Below are 19,037 nucleotides of genomic sequence, written 5' to 3' on the forward strand. Positions count from 1 at the left end.
CCTTCCTTCCCAGCCTTCAGAAAACAGGCAGAAATACACACAGAGGCCCCTTTTATTGTCTCCAGTATGTTGTATTTTTCACAAGTTTTTCCCACGAACCTGAATCTGTCCCCAATGTACAGGTGCTTTGCCACCTCTTTGGTGGAGTTGGACATGGAGGTTGAGGTGGAATCATGGGCCGATCTGAGAATAGAGGCAGAGGCCGAGGGTGCCTCTAAGATAGTGCTGTCAGTCTCATGCTCGGACTTCTCCTCGGCTGGCCTGGACTCTTCGGATCATTCATCCTTCTCCTCCTCTTCTTCATACGCCTCCTCCTCCTCCTCTTCATACTCTTCCTTTGCATCCTCATCCTCCTCGTCCTCCTCAGAATCATTGGGCTCCAGCTTCAGCTCAACATCAGTTTCAGATTCGACTTCCTCCCCGAACTCGTCCTCCATTTCTTGATCCAACACGTTGGACTCCGAGGATTCCTCGAAGAACTGCAGCTCCGGCTCGGGCTCAGGCTCTAGCTCAGGTTCGCTGGTGTCCCTCTTGGGCATCCCTCGATGGTAAAGCACGAAAACTGAGCGTTTGAGCTTTCTGTTGGGGCTCTTATCCAACACGGAGATTGATGACCCTTTGCCTCTGCAGAAGACAAGAGAGGAAAAGAGAAGAGGCCAGATCAGTGGGGGCTGCGCTGGGCTGGGGCTAGGAGCAATGGAGGAAGAGGAAGGGCCGGGCCGGGAGGGGAGGGGCAGGGCTGGGGACAGGGGCAGGGACAAGACCAGGACACAGCCAGGGTTCTCTCACATTTTCAGCTTCCAAACGCTCAGCCTCTGCCTGGGCTGCGCTGTTCTCCGCCTGGGCCGCGCTGTTCTCCGCCTGGGCCGCGCTGTTCTCCGCCTGGGCCGCGCTGTCCTCCACCTGGGCCTCATTCTCTTCTGTCCTCTTCCGTTTGGTGCTCCTCCGCTCTTCTTCCTTTGCCATGGGCTTCTGGAAGCTTACCAGTTTACAACCCATTTTCCCCAGGTACTACAATACTCCTCCACCATGGGAGAGCTTCACGCCTTTGCTCCCCTCCCGCTCTGCTAACTCTCTGAACTCTGCTGCAGCTATGAGAGCCACACCCTACCTTTGTTAGGTCACCCGGGCTATGCGCCAATTGGAGCCCTGGAGAGGCTCTGACATCACTAACCCTAACCCTCAACAATGTATGGAAATCTGAAATACAGCAAACACTGTTTTTAGAAGATTTAAGATTTCATTAGTAAATCTCTTGCCAGTTTTTTAGCCTCCATTCCATTGTATGTAAGATGACCTCTACCAAATATTTTTCCATCACTTAAACATGTAATTTTACTATAAAAATAGAATAAATAGCTTTAAAGAACTTTATTATTATTTAAAAGCGTGGGAGTTGTGAGACTTTACTAACCTTAGCAAGTAAGGATTTCGAGATCTCCCTCCCAGAGCCTTCTGACCCACTTGGGTCTCACCTCATCCAGGTATATCATTACCTTGAGGTTTTGATTCATCTTCATTCTGAGTTGAATCTCCTGTTGGCAGAAACCCGTTAATTTTTCTGTTTTCCTATTTATACCTGCATTTTGATGGATTTGGAGTCTTCAGATTACTTTCTCCACTAATGATCTGAGGAAGGAGCATAGAAGGTACCTTTTTGACACCTAAATTTGATAGTAAAATGCTTTTTTTTTTCATACCTTCCCACTTAGTTTATAATTTGCCCAGGTATTGATTTGGGGATTTGAAATACTTTTGTTCAAAATTTTGCATCACTCTATTTCATTTGCGTTTTTAGTTTTGCTGTGAGAAGTTCAATGTCTTATTTATTTATTTATTGGTACCGGGGATCAAATTCAGGACCTTGTGCTTGCTGAAGCAGGAGGAGGCAACCCCTGAGCTAAATCCTGGCCCTGCCTTATGTATGTATGTGTGTATTTTTGGTACTGGGGATCGAACTCAGGACCTTGCACTGGAGAGGCAGGAGGTGGCACCACTGAGCTAAATCCCTGGCCCTTGCTGTATTTATTTTTAGTCTCTTTTTCTTTTTCTCCTCCCCCTCCCCTTCCCTTCCCCGCTTTCTCTCCCTTCTCCTCCTCTCTCTCCTCTTCCCCTCCCCTCCTCTCCAGTCCCCACTGTTCCCGTAAGAATACAGCGTCTCCTTTTGTCTCTAGGGTATGAAATTTTCAAATGGCATTCTTTGATAGGAGTCTGTTCTTATATCTGGAGTCTTGCTTTTTAAACTAAAAAGTCATGATTTTTCAGGTGTAAGACCTTTGTAGGACGATTTATTCATTTGATGATTTGCTTCTGTTTTCTCAAGTCTTTGGAGCTAGTATTATTCGGATGCTGAATTTCTTGGATTGATTTGCTCAAGGTTTTAAATTTTTAATCATTCGCTGTGATTTGCTCTAACAGATTTCTTCATATTTATCTTTCAACTCATCTGCCAAGATTTTCTTTGATGCCATAATATTTCAAAAGTTCCTTCTTATTTTAATTTTATAGCAACATAGTTTTGTCTCACTGATACAGTGCAGTTTCTGATAAGCTGAGTATTGATAATAACTTCAGTTTCTATTTCCATCCATAGAGTACCTGTTTGTTATGAGTGGGTTTTCAACATATTTGTTTCGTTCTCAGCTTTCGATGTTTGAGTGTTTCGCCAGGTGTCTAGTGACAGGAAGTAGTGCTCCTCTGTAAGAGCCGAGCCCCGGAAAAGCTGAGGGAAGCAGGCTGCACCGGGCTAGATCTTGTCACCAGGGGGACAAGTTCTCCCATGGAGAACCCCGCAGTACCTCTGTCTTTGGCTCCATTACTCTTTTTTCTTTTCTTTTCTTTTTATTATTTTATTGGTACCTTTTAGGTGTACAGTATAATGGCATTCAATATAATGAATCTGCACCTTTACAAATAATCTGTCTTGGTTCTTATTCCCTCTCACCCCTGGGGGGATTTAGCTCAGTGGTGCCTCTGCCTTACTCCAAAGCACAAGGTTCTGAGTTTGATCCCTGGTACCAAAAAAAAAACCCAACAAAGAAACAAACAAAAAAACCAAAACCAGAATAGCTCTATTACTCTTGACCTGGTCCAGTTTCCCAGTAAAGAAACACAAGCCAGGCTGGACTGGGTTCTGGGAGCCATGTAGGGGAGAGGACTGGGTTTCCTGCCCTACATGAATTCTGTCTGCCCAACGTGTCAGTGAGGGGGTCGTTCTGCGCCGTGACTGATTCCCAGACCTTGACCTAGATTGTCAGAGAGGAAAATAAAATAGGTACATAAGATTCCCCCTTCCGGTGTTCTGCAGGGAAGATGAGCGCATGTACTATCTCCTGAGGAGTGGGGAGGGGCATTTTAAACTCTACTTATGAAAAGAGATCATCAGAGGTGCTCTTCACCCTCACTGCTCCCGGTCCTGGGATTCTCTTCTGCAGTCTCTTGTGGGTGTTTGGTAAAGTTGTGTTGCTTCTTAGTTTCTATTCTCTTCCACCTCGGGAGCCGGCCTGCCTCACCCGCTTCCCGTCCTACTGCTGCGCAGGCTGTTGTAGTGTTTCTTTCTCCTGATCTACTGTTGTGGTTTCTAGCTGCGGCTGATCTCGTCTCTCCTTAGAAGGGATTCCATAGTAGAGTTCTGTGTACTCTGCCTTTCCCACCAGATCTACTTTAACATCTTTTCTTGTTGATGAATACACACCGTAATCTGCATTATAAGGGCAATTTAGGAATCCCATTTTAGAAGCATAATTAACCCCCTTTGTGGTAGACATGGGTTATTGCATGCATCATTGCAAAGAACCAGTTTTTGGTCCTTTTTTTCTTCCTTTTTCTTTTTGCAGAGATCCTTTTTATATCTAAATTTTGTAGATAATTTATCCTTAAATTTATGATGTGGGAAACTTTTTGGCCAAAATGGCATCTTATTTCCAATCTGTAAAGAGGTTTCCTTTTCAGCTTTAGACTGTTCAGTGCAGAGATTTCACTTCATAAATTTTCCTAGCAGATGGCAAATTCTGTGTATGTTTTGCTCATCACAGTGACCCAAGCTGTGCCTGGCACATGGCAAGCATTCAGTGCATATTTGCTAAGTAACATCTCCAGAACAAATTAATTTTTATTATTTTGTTTTAAAACTTCAAAGAGAAAGGGTGTGGTATAGAAGGAAGCAGAAGGTATGAGTCTTACATACCCTGTGTTCATGGCTTTATCCCTTGAGGTAGCTCATCAAGTTAGTGAGCTTGAGAGCCAGGTTAAAGCGAAGCCACCATGCCGGGTGGCGGTGGCGTGGGGAGGAGCACACTGCACTTCTGGGGACAGACTTGGAACAAAGGGCTTGAGAGACAAAGTGGAAACAGGAAGTCCAGTGAAGGATGAAGAATAGTATATGCCTGTTGTGATTTATTGTGTGATTGGATTAAGTACGTATTCTTTGCTTGATCTAGTCCAGGATTCTTCAGAGTGAAATCTGTATGTCATCTGTCTCAAAATCACAAGAGATCTGGTTGAATATGTGTTTTCCTTCACTCACCTGAGGCTTACAGAATCTAATCACTGTGGACCAGGTGGGATTATAGTTAGAACAAGCTCCTTTCACCCTTCAGCTGCCTACCACAATCAATAAATATTTTCTAAATTATTTGCAAAGAACTGTTTAAGAGAGTCACACAAACATCTTCAGTACATTTGTAAAAATACAATAAAATGTCAGTAGTGATCATAGAGGAAGTTCTGATAAGTTGATCTCACATATTTTGATTGAGACAGTCTTGCTATGTAGCCATCTTAGGATTCTCTACATTACCCAGCCAAGCCTTGAACTTGAAATCTATCTCATCCTGAGTCCTAAGATTATAGGCCTGCACCCAGCCCGTGCCTTTATGGATTTTGATTTAAACTAGTATTCTCTAAAAATTTGACTAATAAGCTTAATGTATAGAAATCCAGGAAAACTTATCAGAGATTTTTCTCCTGAAACTTTTCATTCTCAATGCCTAGAGGAATTTACTTACAGTTGGAAAAAAATAACAAATGCACACTATGCATGTCTACTGCACCTATTGCACTTTTGAGGTAATGACTCCAGTTTTTAACCCAACAATGTTTAATTTAGATGATATATTCTTGAAATTGTACTTAATGATTGGCCAAGAAGATGTGCTTTGAGAGAGTTGTTAGATCTGAACATTGGTCACTGTGAGGAGTAATGTCCTGACATAGCGTATGTAAGGACTCTTACCCTGGTGCCAAAACACAGTAGGTATCAGTGCATCCCCCTTGCTATGTAACATACGTGCTCTTTCTCTATGTTTATTGATACATATTTGCAGCATATGATGACTGCCGTCGCCTTTGGAAGTTGGCTCATGTACATAGAAGATCTTAATTCTTTTTACTTCCCTGTGCTGTCCTCCCCCATCGGGAGTTCCACTTCCCTTTTGCAGAGGACCTGTCTCTATTTTGTAGTATCTATCTTTTATTTTGCTCTTTACAGTATTTATACTTTGAGTTGCTCATGTAAGGAAAGCGACGTGATAGTTGTTTGTGTGACTGATTTATTTCACTTAATATTGTGGTCACAAGTTATATCCATTTTCCTACAGTTGTCTCAGTTATCTGTATTTATCTGCTGGTGGACCTACAGATTTAGCTGTTATGAGTTGTGCTGCTGTAAACACGGGTATGCATGTATCACTGTAATACGATGTCTTTAACTCTTTTGTGAAGGTACCTAGCAGAGAAATAGCAGGATCACATGGAGTTTCTAGTTTTAGTTTTTTGAGGAATCTCCACACTGCATAGTGGTTGTACTAATTTACGTTTGCAGCAGATAAGATTGTTTCCTTTTCCCCACAGCTTCTCCAGCATTTATTATTGCATTCCTTGGTAATAGCCGTTCTTGCTGGAGTAAGATGAAATCTCAACATTGTTTTAATTGTCATTTCTCTGTCATGTTTTTATTTAACATTTGAGATTTCTTTAAGAAGTGTCTATTCATTTCAGTTGCCCATTTTTTGATTGGGTCTTCTGTGTGGGGTCTAGTTTTTTTTAGCTCATTATGTGGTCCAGATGTTAGTCCTTTGGCTGAGGAATTGCCGTCCAGCATTCTGCCACATTCTGTCATTTGTTTCTTGCTATAGTCACTGACTGCTTTGTTGTGCAGAGCTTTGGGACTTGATATAATCCCATTTATCAGTTTTTTTATGTTATATCTTTCATGCATTGGGCTTGTGACATCAGGTGCAGCTGTTTATAAGGATCTCCATTTTAAGGATTTTATTTAAAGACTGTGAGGAGCAAGAAGATTACGTATAAAGTTATCCAAAGACAGTTGTGTGGTGAATAGTGAAGCTTATTGTTGAGCCCAGAAAATTACCTTTACAAGATGACGTGTACTGTGGTGCCCTTGCTCAAAGCTAACAGGAGCAGCAGTACAGTCACAGGTGGGCACCTCTGCATGTAAAACTGGATGGGGAAGACATGTCTTTGCAAATATGTCTTGATGTTTGCTAAGTTTGTCCTTCCTAGTCTTGCAAATTAAATATTTCTGATAATTTATTGTAAAACCTGTGATGCCCCTCACATAGTGAGAACTCACAATATGAAGTAAAAAGACAGTGTTAGGCTTCAGTCTCAATTTAAAATGCTGGATCTGTGATTTCTTGGCTCTGTGTAACTTGCTTACCTTTGAGTCTCTACTGTTCATCTGAGACATTGATAGCATTTTATCTGTGGTACTAACACGAAGTAATGTTTATGACATTGTTTCATTGACCTCCTTGTACTCAGTTAAATACAGCTGTTTAATATACAAAACACATCTTGAAAGGCTTATGAGTATTCGAATGACATGTATACTATATAGAAAGTACAGTTTTTATCACAGACATAGAATATCTGTTTTCTGTTGTCATTGTTATGAATACTTTACTTCCTATTTGTTTAGTTTTTTAATTTTTAAAATTTTTACTAGCAAACATTTGCAGCACATGATGATTACGTTTATCAAGGAGAATTAGTGCAGGTACACAACACATCTTCATTCTTAGTTCTCCTTTTCTTCCGCTCATTCTCCTGTCCCTCCAGTGCTTGGCCCGTTCCCATTTGTAAAAGATCTATCTCCTTGTTTTTTATTATGTATTTTTTGAAGCAAAGCATTTATTGGTACATTTTAGATGTACATAATGATGACATTCATCATAAGGGAATTGTAACTGTACATGATATATTTTTATTCCTTTTTTCCAATTCCCTTTTCCCTCCTTATTTACAAAACCTGTTTCCATTTTTCCTTCTGTTTTCTCTTTTTTTCTTGTACCTTCTCCCCTGTCCCTTGTTCTCCTTACCATTGAAACATTTTCTTCCCATGTCCCAAAGTCTGTTGCATATTTTAGCCTAACCCTTGGGCAGAGGACTGTGGTCTGCTAAACTACAGATGCTTAACTCCCTTTCTTTCTTCTTTTCAGCAAAGTTTGGTAACATGCTTTTGAGAAGTTCGGGAAAATTAAATGTGGGCACCAAGAAAGAGGATGGTGAGAGTACAGCCCCCACCCCTCGCCCGAAGATCTTGCGTTGCAAATGCCACCACCACTGTCCAGAAGACTCAGTCAATAATATTTGCAGGTTGGTGATGCAAACGATTTCAATGTAGCTTTATCACAGGGTTGTACCTTTCTAATCATAAGTGATTCCAAACATACATTTTGGAGAATGGTGCCCACCTTCATTAACTCGGAGAGCTTTGCTACCTTTTGAGAAAGGCAGGATTGTATATTACCCTAAACTGGTTCTGGTCTTCTCCCATTAGAGGGCCCGTAGGCACACAGACACACCACAGATCCCAGATTCCTTCTCGAAGCAAAAGCCAGCTGCTATTTGCCAAACACTGACTCTCTACAATCGGTTCAGTAGCAGTAGGAGTCGCATGTGTGTGATATTTTGACCATTCATCATGTTGTTGGTGGTGGTAATTTCAAAAGAACACCTAAGCTGTTTGGAATATTAATAAACTGACTCTGAGATCAGAGTGTTTTGACAGAATTTATGTGGATCCACCAAATGTTAGGAAACACATTGTCAAAGTACTAGAAAATAAAGTACTAAGTTGATAATCATGTTTTATAATGCTTTTTAACACTTGAAGTGAACTGTTTGCATTTTTCACATTTCCTTCTTCCCACCTTTATGCAACTGTATCTATTGTGCTTGTTACAGTAGCTGCATTTACTTTTTTTTTTTTGGAGACAGGTTCTCACTATGTAGTTGAGACTGACCTGGAACTCACTATGTAGCCCAGGCTGATCTTGAACTCACAGCGATCCTCCTGCCTTAGCCTCCCGAGTGCTGGGATTACAGGAGTGCGCCACTACGCCCGGCTGCTGCATTTACTTGTGAGATTGAGAACAACAAAAGCAAAGAGCCATAGCCTAAGGAGCCCAGAGTGTGTGGAAAGAGAAGTGGAGAAGGTGACCAGATAAGAGTGGTCCTCAGTTAAGTGCCTGCGAAGCGGAGCCTGGCTCTAGAGAGTCTGGATACCATTTGGGCAGTGGACAGCTAGTTTAGAGCCCAGGTAGACTGTCTGGGCTGCCGTGTGCAGCTTTGAGTGTCAGGAGAGTACACAGATCTGAATTCAGCGCATCTTTATCTCCAGGGAACGCTTACGAAGTTTCCTATGGTGCAGAGTTTAACTGGAGTATCCCGGATCCAAAATACCTCATAGTTGCAAACTGTTGGAGCATAAACATAATGTCCTGAGTAGAAAACTCCACACCTGATTCCATGCGATGGAGTGCACACAACTACAATTCGAGCACGGGCACTTTAAAAATGTGTAAAATTTCCTTCAGGCCATTTGTATAAGGTATACGTAAAACATTAATAAATTTCATCTTCAAATGTGGGTCCCAGCTCAACCTCGGTAAGTTTACTGATACGTGGCGAAGACCCAGTATATTTAGCACAAGAAATAGACATTAACTGATATAACACAGGGAGAAAAATTGGATGTGATAAAAAATACATCTCTCGTTTAATCAGCAGAGCGACTTGGAATTGCAGGGAATGCCGATCCTCACAGAGAGATGGAGTCTGCCATCCAGGGAGGTCTGTCACCAAGGCATTCACCTCCCTGAACTTTGTGACTATGTGAAATCTTTTGGCGCTCCCCCAGGTTTTCCCAGGAAACAATGTATCTTTAGAGTAAGGAGTGGCAGGAAAATTTAAAATTTTCCTAAGCAGGGAGAAATTAGCAGGTGGAAGGTAATTAAGAGAGTATTTTAGTATTTTTGTCTAAGTCTGTAGTAATGATATATCACTTGGGCTGTTGTCATGGTGATCATGTGTTTAGGATTTCCTGCAACTGTCTTTTTTTTTTTGGTACCAGGGATCAAACTTAGGTCCTTACACTTGGAAGGCACGGTGGAACCACTGCAACTGTTTTAATTTCAAATACTTTGTCCCATGTTCCTCTTAAGCCACTGCAGTGTCATTTGGATTGGGAGAAGGTGTGTTCGGGAAGGGCATGCCTGCTGGAAATGCTCTGCTGTGGGAAGGAGAAGCCTGTGTGTCCAGGGGAGACTGGCTTCTTAGAGCACAGGGGCCAGAAGCAGGTGACGTTACTGTGTGTGGTAGGCTGTGTTAATGTTAGCTGTACCCCCTGAGGGAGGGGGAAGTCATGACAAGGTGCCGCAGCAGGAGTGGCAGCTGGGGTGACGTGACTGGATTTGTTTCTTTGAAAAATGTCTTTGCTGCAGAATACTGAATGTATAAGAAGTAGGCGGAAGTACAAAGACAATTTGAAAAGTAGATTCAGTAAGAATAATTCCTGTGAGAGAAAATAACCTGAAACTAGAATGTTACTGGTGTAGGAGAGTGGGGTGAACTTGAGAAATATTTAGAATGTGAAGCCGTGGGTTAATGGATGGGATATGGGAGGCGAGAGATCCCATGATCCCGTGATCCTGGACATAGATTTACATGCATAGCATCGCCTTTAATGAAGTTGGACGGAGAAAAGCAATGAAGTTCCAGTGGGCACATTGGTGGAGATGTCAAGGGGTCTAGGCAGTAGGCCACAGTCTCTGCTCAGATAGGCATTCAGGAGGGTACAAGTAGCCTTAGCATTGCAGAGGCTTGTAGGTCCACACATAACTTGTTTCATTTGGAGGTTGATAGGGTGGCTGCAGCAGGACTGGGCTCTGCTGGGACTGGGGTGGGGGATTGACTTCAGCCCTGCTGCTCATTTCTTCATTCTCCTTGGACCAGCAGTTCCCAGGACTTGTTCTCACTCACATGACTCTTAAAGGCTCTGTGTGGTCGTGCCCCCCAGGGTTCCCTTAACCAGATTAAGTGAGGTAGTCAAGCTCAAAGTCAACAGGAACTCACTTACATAGTGAAGCATGAAGATTTAGGAGCAGGGATTGAGAGCATATCTACCTGACTAGAAGTGAGCCGGGAGACATTTAATGCTCTAGCGAGAGATGATGTCCCGGGAGACTAAGAAGTAGTGTTATTGGAGCTGCGTGTACAGAGGGAAGTAGTAAAGGTGATTATGTTGACTGTGAGGAGAGATCAAGGATGAGAAATGAAAAATGTCAGCCAAATGTCATGGTGTTAGTAAGAGCAGTCTAGAGATACTCAGCAGATTGAGATGGACTTCAGATAATATGGTTGTCACTTTTTGATTTATGGTAGCAAATGGGGAAAAAAAGACCCAAAAGAGACAAAATTGGCAACAGTAATCATGGGACCTCCCAGAAAAACTGTTCTGTACTGTTACAGTCAATGCAGGTGGACTAACCTGTCGGCATAAACAGAAAATTAATAATTACCAAAATGTTCATAAATACTAGCGTGTTTACTTTCACCTATCACTAATTGCCACAGCATTCTTAGAGAGATGGAGCATTATTTATATTTTACATGTAAGGAATCTGAGGCTCTGAAAGCCTATGTGGTTTTCTCAGAAATCTGAGGTGTGATGGTCTGATGAAAAGACCGTGGCCAAGACTCCAAAGTCAGGAGTTCTTGGCCAGCAGCCATCCGGACACTGGTTCTCAGAGGTCAGCAGCGGCAGGGACCTGAGTTGAAAGCTCCAGTTGCTTGCTGGTGTGGTGTTGCCTCCAGGAGCGTCCTGTGCGCTGCGATCCATCCTGTGGGAATGACAGGGGATGCTCCTTCCCCTCCGCGCCTGTGTGCCCCCACTGACGTCTGTCCTCTGCAGTGGTGCTTCCCAGACTCTCTGGAGAAGGACACCCCCCCATGAGTAGTACACTGATACTTTTGTAAAGCAGAATAAAAATTAATGTAACATGAATTGAAAAATTTGTAAACTACATGCTTTTTCTATTTTCTGTTTAGTTTCGGCACACATGCAGTGCCCACTCTTTCGATGTGCTACTTAAGTTTCAGTTTTTGCGCTAACCTCTTCACAGACCAGTTCCCATCTCCAGCTGCATGTCTTGAGACTCTCAGGACAGATGGAAAGCTGGGGGACTGCTGGGCTCTTTGCAGTTTACATTAATCCAGGCCTTTGACCTTGATGAGTGCAATGGTGTGGATTCTTAGGAGGTGCTTCTGACCTCCATCTGTATAGTGTGACTGTTCTGTTTGTTATCTTGTATGTCTCCCCTTGTGTGATGAGTGCCACTGTAAGCATTCCGTTTTTGCCACTGTTGCACAGGCCATCTAAACATCCAGCTTTACAATTTTTTCCCCCAGTAGAAGATGCTGATTTCAAATAATTGTTCTTAGGAAAATGGCGAGTCCTTTATTAGAACTTGTCATTTAGTTGTAAGAGTCTGTGATTACAAATTAACTAATGAAGTCTTTTATAAAAAAATTACCCTCCTTTTGTGCCTCTCAGTCAGAAATGAGAACGTTGAATGGGCCCAGTTTGTTGTTGGAATTAAGTGAGTAAGCATCTTTAAAATTATACACAGAGAACTATTGAAGATTGTTGAGCAGAGAAAGAAAACTTAAGGTCTCTCAGAATACACTATAGAGCAGTGATGGCAAACCTTTTAGAGCTTTCGGTGATACAAGCAGCCTGCTGTGGCACTCGTGTGTGCCGTAGGTTTGCCACCACTGCTTTGGAGAATGGGTTAATTTTAGAGATGAGCAGAGAAGACCTTCTAGGAGGCTTTGAAAGGAATAGTGAGGTAAGTCGCACACTGGGACCTTGTCATTCGTGTTGTAACCTTACCTTCGCTGATTACAGTGATGCCTCAGAGGAAAAGCAGAAGAAGGGAACACAGAACCAGAAACATTTTATTCTTTTTCCCTCCAACCCTATGGGAATCTGTCCATGTAGGAGAGAAAACAAAAACCAAAAACCTTAGGATCCTTTCACTTTGGTAGTTACTACTACTCAGCATTCTTTGCATATTTCTTAGTTGGTAGAACACATTTAGGTAGTTTACAGTTTCTACTCTTACTGCTTCAGGTGGGATGACTGTCTCTCTTCTAGGACTGGTGGGCTTCATACATGAGGAGCTCCTTAGAAACAAAGCCCACATCCCCTGACCCTGTGTTGTCAGCACCTCGATCCACCTGAGTCCCAGTGTGCCCCATGGATATAAAATGAACCCCTGCTGAGGGGGTCGTGGCCCTCAGCTCACTAAAATGTACATAATTTAGGCAGCAACTCTACCAACTTTATATATCTTTGAGTTCACCTGTGACAGAAAATTCTGAAAACTTTATTTCCTTAGGCCTGAAATAGATATTTTGGAAGACCGGATTTTCTTAAGTGTTTGTTTAAAAGAAACCAGCTAATATGAGTGAAAATTAAGTTAATAAAAATTAAGAATTCTAGTATTTGTTATATATTGGGGGAAAAAGGAAAAAACCAGTAATCATTTGCGAGAACTGTTCATCCTTGTGGGCAGAGGACATTGAGCAGATACTTATACAGTTAATTTTGATTGAGAGCAGATTGAAAATAATGCTTTTAAATTTTCTGTTATCGAATTGAGCAAAGCAGATAAAATCTTTGGTAATTATTTTAGAGTTAATTTAATCCATAGAAAGATTTGAGCTAGTCAGAGTGTTCGGAAATAGTTCCTTTGCAGCTATGGTGCCTGTTTATGAACAAGCTTGGGGTTTGCAATAAATGTGAGACCTTAGTAGAAGAAAAGAGCTAGAGGGACCAAAGCTTGGACATGCCTTATGACACTATGTTCATGCTGCGTGAAGATGCCTCCAGCTTCACATGCCTTGTGGAATTGATTTCTTGCCATCTACAACAGTGTAGGAAAGGGGTGCATTCCAAAAGGCCGCTTAACCCATTGGACATGAAATGAGAGGAGATTAAAAACCTTGCAGTCTCTAGCAGCATAACCGCATACCTAAAAAGGGGACCACTTGGCTCTTCCAAGGGTCAAAACGGAAAGACCCCTTTCCTGATGATGTATGCTCACTTGGGCACACTGAAAATCGATTTGAGGCAGTTCATACCCTGATAATCCTTTTGGATGTTCCAGAAACACCTTTGCTTTTGGAACATTGGACACTTAAGAATCTGTAGAACCACCCAGGGGTTATGGCAAAAGTCGCATTAATCACTTTTTGAAATCTTGTAATCTTTAAGTTCTTGAGTGCCTTTTTTTTTCTGTAAATTAAAGTCCTGTCAGGAGATTTTCAGCCTTGGTGACTAAGTGGGTGTGCCCATAACTGCTGTTCCATTCTGATCACTGTTCTTGGTTGTAACACAAAGGGGCAGCATTCTGAAAGTGTTGCTGTTAGTTTTCTCTCTCTCTCTGTGTTCATAACCATTACTGTAATTCAGTGATTGGGCCTACAATTATATCTATATATCTATATCTATATCTATCCTACTACAGTTTTGTTTAAAATTCTTTCTCCTTTGGTTTCCTTTGTGGTTCTTCCTCTCTTCTTATCACCTTCAGCACTCTGGGGGTGATGGGGTAATAATCTTCTTATACAAGGCTAAGTGAAATGTGGCACCCAGGCAGCTGGGATACTCATATGATCAGCCAGGAGCTGATTTCCCTTCCTGACATCCAGCAGTGGAATCTCAGTGGTGGGCAGAGTTCATTGCCCTTGACTCTGGGGCTGAGTTTTGTTTATGTTTGTGCTTGTTTGAGGGTTTAAAGCTCTTGCAAGTAATTCTCAAACTTCACAAATGTACTGCAAGTTTCCAGTTAATTCCCCTGCTTAGATAACAATTTCAAAGAGAAGCTTATAAACCACTTTTGCATAGGAAATGGCTTTCTCACCTCCTCCTTCAACTATTTGATTCCTTTGTGAATTTATGGTGAATGAAACATTGATTCTTTTCTCCAAGTCTCTCTTTCTCACTTTTGCTTCTTTATATTTTTGGCTTCCCCCTCTTTGCAAACAGGGGAGTGAATTTTAAAAACTTGAATATGCTTTTCACTGATGTTTATGTTTCCTAGGAACTTACAACATTAACTTACCAACAGCTTTAGTGCATTTTCTCATCCCTTTCTTTATTTGCATATATTATCTAGAAATCCATTTCCATGTACTCAGATTTTGAGTATACTTTGACTATATTTTCCAGTAACCTCAGTACTCCCTTCTGCTTTAAACACACTTTTCCTATCTTTGTAGCCACTTTCTGAGGCAGTTTTGATAGTCCTCTTTCGTGACTGTCTTTATAAGGGGTCATATAAAAAAAAAAGCAAAACAGTGACTACAGCTGCTTTATTCCATGCAAAGGGAAGTCAGGCTCACAAAAACATGGTGTGTCCTCATCCACCTTGGTCACCAGTTCCAGCCCCTTGTGACTTCCGGTTCTTCCCCATGTCAAAATGACCATGAAAGGGAAACATTTTGAATCAACTCGGGACGTCAGGACACCTAGACAGTCGTGACAGCACAACTAAAGACCCAAAAGAGGACTTGAACTGCTTCACAAAGTGGCAAGAGTGATGGCATAAGTGCGTCTGAGGGAAGGGCGGGTATTTCGAGTGGGATTAATGGCAGTGTGTCTTTTACTGTAATACATTTTTTAAAATGTTTAAATTTTGAGCGTACCCTGTAAGTTACATAGTCTATGCATGTATAAAACAAATTTTAAAATCACACAAGTATTGTTTATTCATGTTATTTAAATTTTGAAGAATCAGCTATCTTATTTACTGTTTTTAACGTTTATATGTTTACATTTTTATAGAACTTTCAGTAAATTTATTAAAATGCCCCAAGAGAATCAGAATATGTCTTTCTTCTGCGGCAGTATTCATGCATTTGACTTTCATCTAGCAAAGTGATCTGTCATTGGCCCTTCCTTGCTGTTCGTTAATGCACTTGAGCTGGGCTGTGCTCCTTCTCACAGACCGAGCCTGTAAACCAAGGAAACTCTTCTAAGGGTGTTGATGAGAACTGAAGGGCGGGTGCCTGGCCGAGTGCTGCTACCCCTGATGCAGAATAGACAGCCCTACGCATCACGGCTGGCACCGTCCTCACAGTTGTCTTCCTGCATCACACTGTCAGGTCTCTGAATGCTGGCCATGTATTTGAATGAGGCAAGGATGATGGTAAGGTTCAGTGGTTTATTACTGATGTTGGGTGTCCCCCAGCATTCACCACCCCGGTGTAGCTCCAATTCTTGTGTGAATGAAGTCGGAGGAACCTTGCTTGATTCAAGGCCTGATTCTGCAACTACTTTTTAAATTTTCTTACAGTTATATATTTGCAGTGCATAATAATTAGACTTTTGGGGAATTGGTACATACCTTAGGGCAGTGGTGGCCAGCCTATGGCCTATGTATTATTTATTTGTTCTTCTTTAAGACAAAAGATGTTAATGTATGAGGTTTTTTTTCTAAACTAAAACTTCAGTATTCATGTTTGAGTGTAGGCATTTTGCAATATACAGGTGGGTTTTAGTGGACTTCGGGTTGCAGGGTAAGCTGCTGTCTGTAAGGTTTACCAATTGTAGCCTGACTATAATTATTTTTGACTTTGCATAAGGTAATTACTTTCTCAATTTCTCCACCTATAAAATAGAAATATTAATGTCTTCTTGTTCTTCAGAGGAAAACATGGGAAAAATAAAAATTGTCTGTTTCCATTTTTCTGTCAGAACACCGTTGTGAGTCCTTCACTGCTCCTAAACTGAAGCCCAGATGGCTGAAAACAAAGCTCACTCTCTCCCTGTTACAGGCCAGCCCACAAAGTGGAGGAGCAGGGGCACAGTCACCATTGCTCAGTCTGCCATGCCGATCCAGTGCCTTCCTGGCTTTCATTGTATTGGTGTTTCAGATGAGATGAATGTACTTCTCAGCTCAGACAGGTGGAGCCAGCATCAGCATGCACCTGCACAGGACCAGCCCTGCCCCCCCCCCACTGTGCCCTTCTGGGAAATTACTGACCCTCTCTGAGCCGCAGTTTCCTCACACAGAAGTTGAGGATGGTACTACCTTCCTCAGAGTTGTTTGGTTGGGATTTGTCTGGAGAAATTTCCACCTGGGAATGGCCAATATGAGTTCAGTAAGTGGTATAAATGGTTATGAACGGCAATTCATGATACGTGATATGGGAATTTTGATTCCTCCTTTCTCATGAATTTCTAGGTAAAGAAGGCATTAGCAGATGTTTTGAAAACAGTGAAATACATATTCATAAAAGGAAATTTTGAGATTATCCGAGCAGTTTGTAGCCTGTTCTGGTGATTCACTTCCTCGCTATGTGCGTTGAAACAAATGATACATGTCCTTTATCTCACTTCCCCAGACACACTCACTCATTCTCGCTCTCCCACTGCCTTGCCTGTCTCCCTCCAGCACAGATGGATACTGCTTCACAATGATAGAGGAAGATGACTCTGGGCTGCCTGTGGTAACTTCCGGATGTCTAGGCCTGGAAGGCTCTGATTTTCAGTGTCGGGTAAGGAAGAAGACAACTTGATTTTACTTTGTAACTTTGCAGGGGCTAGATTTCCAGCAAGATCCAAGCAAGACAAAGCAATTGTTTTTCATAGCTAGCCATTAGTAATTTGGAAAAAAATTGAAAATTCTCACTGGGCCAATTCTCCCTTCAGTTTGAATTGTGAAACAGCGTCTCATTAGATTATCTTCCAAATCCAATTTATCTAATCACATTAAGCTGAGACTTCTTCAGTTTACGTGTACTAGTTATTACAGACATAGTAGTAATTTTGTTGAAATGCAAAACTTGTAGTAAGATAGTACAGGATAGTTTGACTGATAGCAAATAATATTTTAAGATGCACAAAATTATTAGAATTTTTGGTAAGTTTTCTAATATTTTTTGTTGTAGACAATATGGCATTGGAACTTAACATAAACGTGCTAATCATCGTGTGGGTTCCGTTGTAGGACACACCTATTCCTCATCAAAGAAGATCCATTGAATGCTGTACAGAAAGGAATGAATGTAATAAAGACCTACACCCTACACTGCCTCCGCTGAAGAACAGAGGTAAGGCCGGGAAGGCTTCTAGCTGGAAAAGAAGCATAGGCAGCAGGCAAGCAAGCCGCACAGTCATGGTCTTTCCCTGTGCCTCTCCGGCGGGACTGCTCTGTGCAGCCAGGTTGGATCCCTGCATAGTCTTTCCCAGGGTGGTATGCCTGTCACGTGCCCCTGCGGAGGCAGAGGATGGTAAGACCACAGGGTCTGTCGTTCAGAGCACGGCAGGTGTTCTGCTTTCCTTGGCTGCGGTCCTCTGCTGATGCTCACACTTTGACTCCTCCCCACATCTCTCCAGAAGGCGGCTCCTAGCTCTCGGCCGCTCCTAGCTCTCGTGAAGCTCCCACGCTGTAGACAGTGCCTTCTGTTACCCCTAAAAGCGCTTCAGAAGTTGTATTTATCTCTAAAACTACATTTGGGCTGTATTGATTTTAAAAATAAAGGCCTTATAAGGGGCTAAATAGAAGATTATTTGCTCCATTACCCTGCATTTTGTCTACACCGGAGTAATTTTCATCAAAGCAGGTATGAGTATATTGATAAGACATCTAAAGGTTTTAATTTTAAAGCTTACACAGTTAAGCGTTTTTTTATTAAAAAATTATTATACCCCAAATAACTTTTGGGTAGAAAGAGCACCCATATTTCCTTTTTCCTCCTTGTTCTCACCATGTAACAAATGACTTGCCGTCACCGACTCAAGTCCTCAGTCTCACATAGGTGGCTTAAAATGATCCCTCGTGATTCATTTTATTTTTTAAAAAGAGAAAAGCTCTCCAACAAAATATAATGGAATTTCTTGGGTTTGATAACACTTTATAAAAATTTTCCTGCTGTAGCCTAGAAACTATGAAATGTTGATTCACAAGAATTCACATAAAAAACTCATAGTTCTTTTAATTGTTTCCAAACAATGTGATAAACATTAAGAACACAGAAATAGATGAAGAAAATTCTTTCTTCCAAGACATGTGCACTAGGATATGAGAAAGAAACATCTAAATAACTAACTTACACAGTGATACCTCGGTCACCGAGCTCAGTTTGTTCCAAATTTGTTCTCAAACTCTGAAAAATTTGAGAACTGAATATATGTTTTCCATAAGACATAATGGAAAACTAAACAATTGGTTCTGAAGCCCCAAAATTATAAATACATTTTTCCAGCACTTTTAACAAATTTCACAATAATTTCTTCTTTAACTCTACCATGGTTCTCACAGTTTTCCTCTTAGCTTTACTGCTGGAATCACTAACTTTCTTTGAGGCCATGATTATGATATTTTACACAAATAAAATGCAAAAAAGCACAGTGAGTTAAGTTCTAATGCAGGGACGTGGTGCTGTCTGTAGTCTGGGCTGTCTGCGGTGAGCCGCGGCCTCAGTCCCCACAGGTTTCTGTAGTGGGATTTTCAGTTTGACTGTGGATCACAGTTGTATGCACTGGTTAACTTTGCTGTTCAAGTGGTGGGCAGTTCGATCTCAGAGCCAGTCCACAGCCGCAGTGTTGCTGTGTCCGATCAGGAGTAGGTCCATATTTAAGTTAGGTCGTACAGTGTCCTACAGACACAGGGACACAGGACTGTGAGTGGCGCACTCCATCTGGGGTGGGAGGGGTCACAGCG

At 41.8% G+C, this 19,037-nt stretch overlaps 2 protein-coding genes across 17 annotated transcripts in view; one reads left to right on the forward strand and one right to left on the reverse strand.

The window, feature by feature from the left end:
* The window catches only part of LOC117283892 (glutamic acid-rich protein-like), a 4,490-nt gene extending 3,522 nt beyond the window's left edge, over positions 1 to 968 (reverse strand). Inside the window, exons 1-3 of the mRNA XM_033757759.1 lie at positions 790 to 968; positions 307 to 624; positions 100 to 183 (exon numbers count right to left, since the gene is read on the reverse strand). Of these exons, the coding sequence (XP_033613650.1) occupies positions 100 to 183; positions 307 to 624; positions 790 to 914 (527 nt within the window). The 5' untranslated portion in view covers positions 915 to 968. The remainder of the gene's footprint in view (positions 1 to 99; positions 184 to 306; positions 625 to 789) is intronic.
* Bmpr1b (bone morphogenetic protein receptor type 1B) overlaps positions 1 to 19,037 on the forward strand; it is a 393,795-nt gene that overhangs the window by 342,677 nt on the left and 32,081 nt on the right. For 13 of the 16 annotated variants that reach the window (XM_010639607.2, XM_010639605.2, XM_033757798.1 and 10 more), the window contains 3 exons: positions 7,461 to 7,617; positions 16,767 to 16,869; positions 17,322 to 17,424. In XM_010639607.2, the coding sequence (XP_010637909.1) occupies positions 7,475 to 7,617; positions 16,767 to 16,869; positions 17,322 to 17,424 (349 nt within the window). In that variant the 5' untranslated portion in view covers positions 7,461 to 7,474. Of the gene's footprint in view, positions 1 to 1,534; positions 1,650 to 7,460; positions 7,618 to 16,766; positions 16,870 to 17,321; positions 17,425 to 19,037 lie in introns of those variants that run through there. The other 3 variants (XM_010639613.2, XM_010639615.2, XM_010639612.2) reach the window with 2 other exon arrangements.

Source organism: Fukomys damarensis, unplaced genomic scaffold (genome assembly GCF_012274545.1).
Source record: "Fukomys damarensis isolate Sample0158 unplaced genomic scaffold, DMR_v1.0_HiC HiC_scaffold_32, whole genome shotgun sequence".
NCBI classification, from domain to species: Eukaryota; Metazoa; Chordata; class Mammalia; order Rodentia; family Bathyergidae; genus Fukomys; species Fukomys damarensis.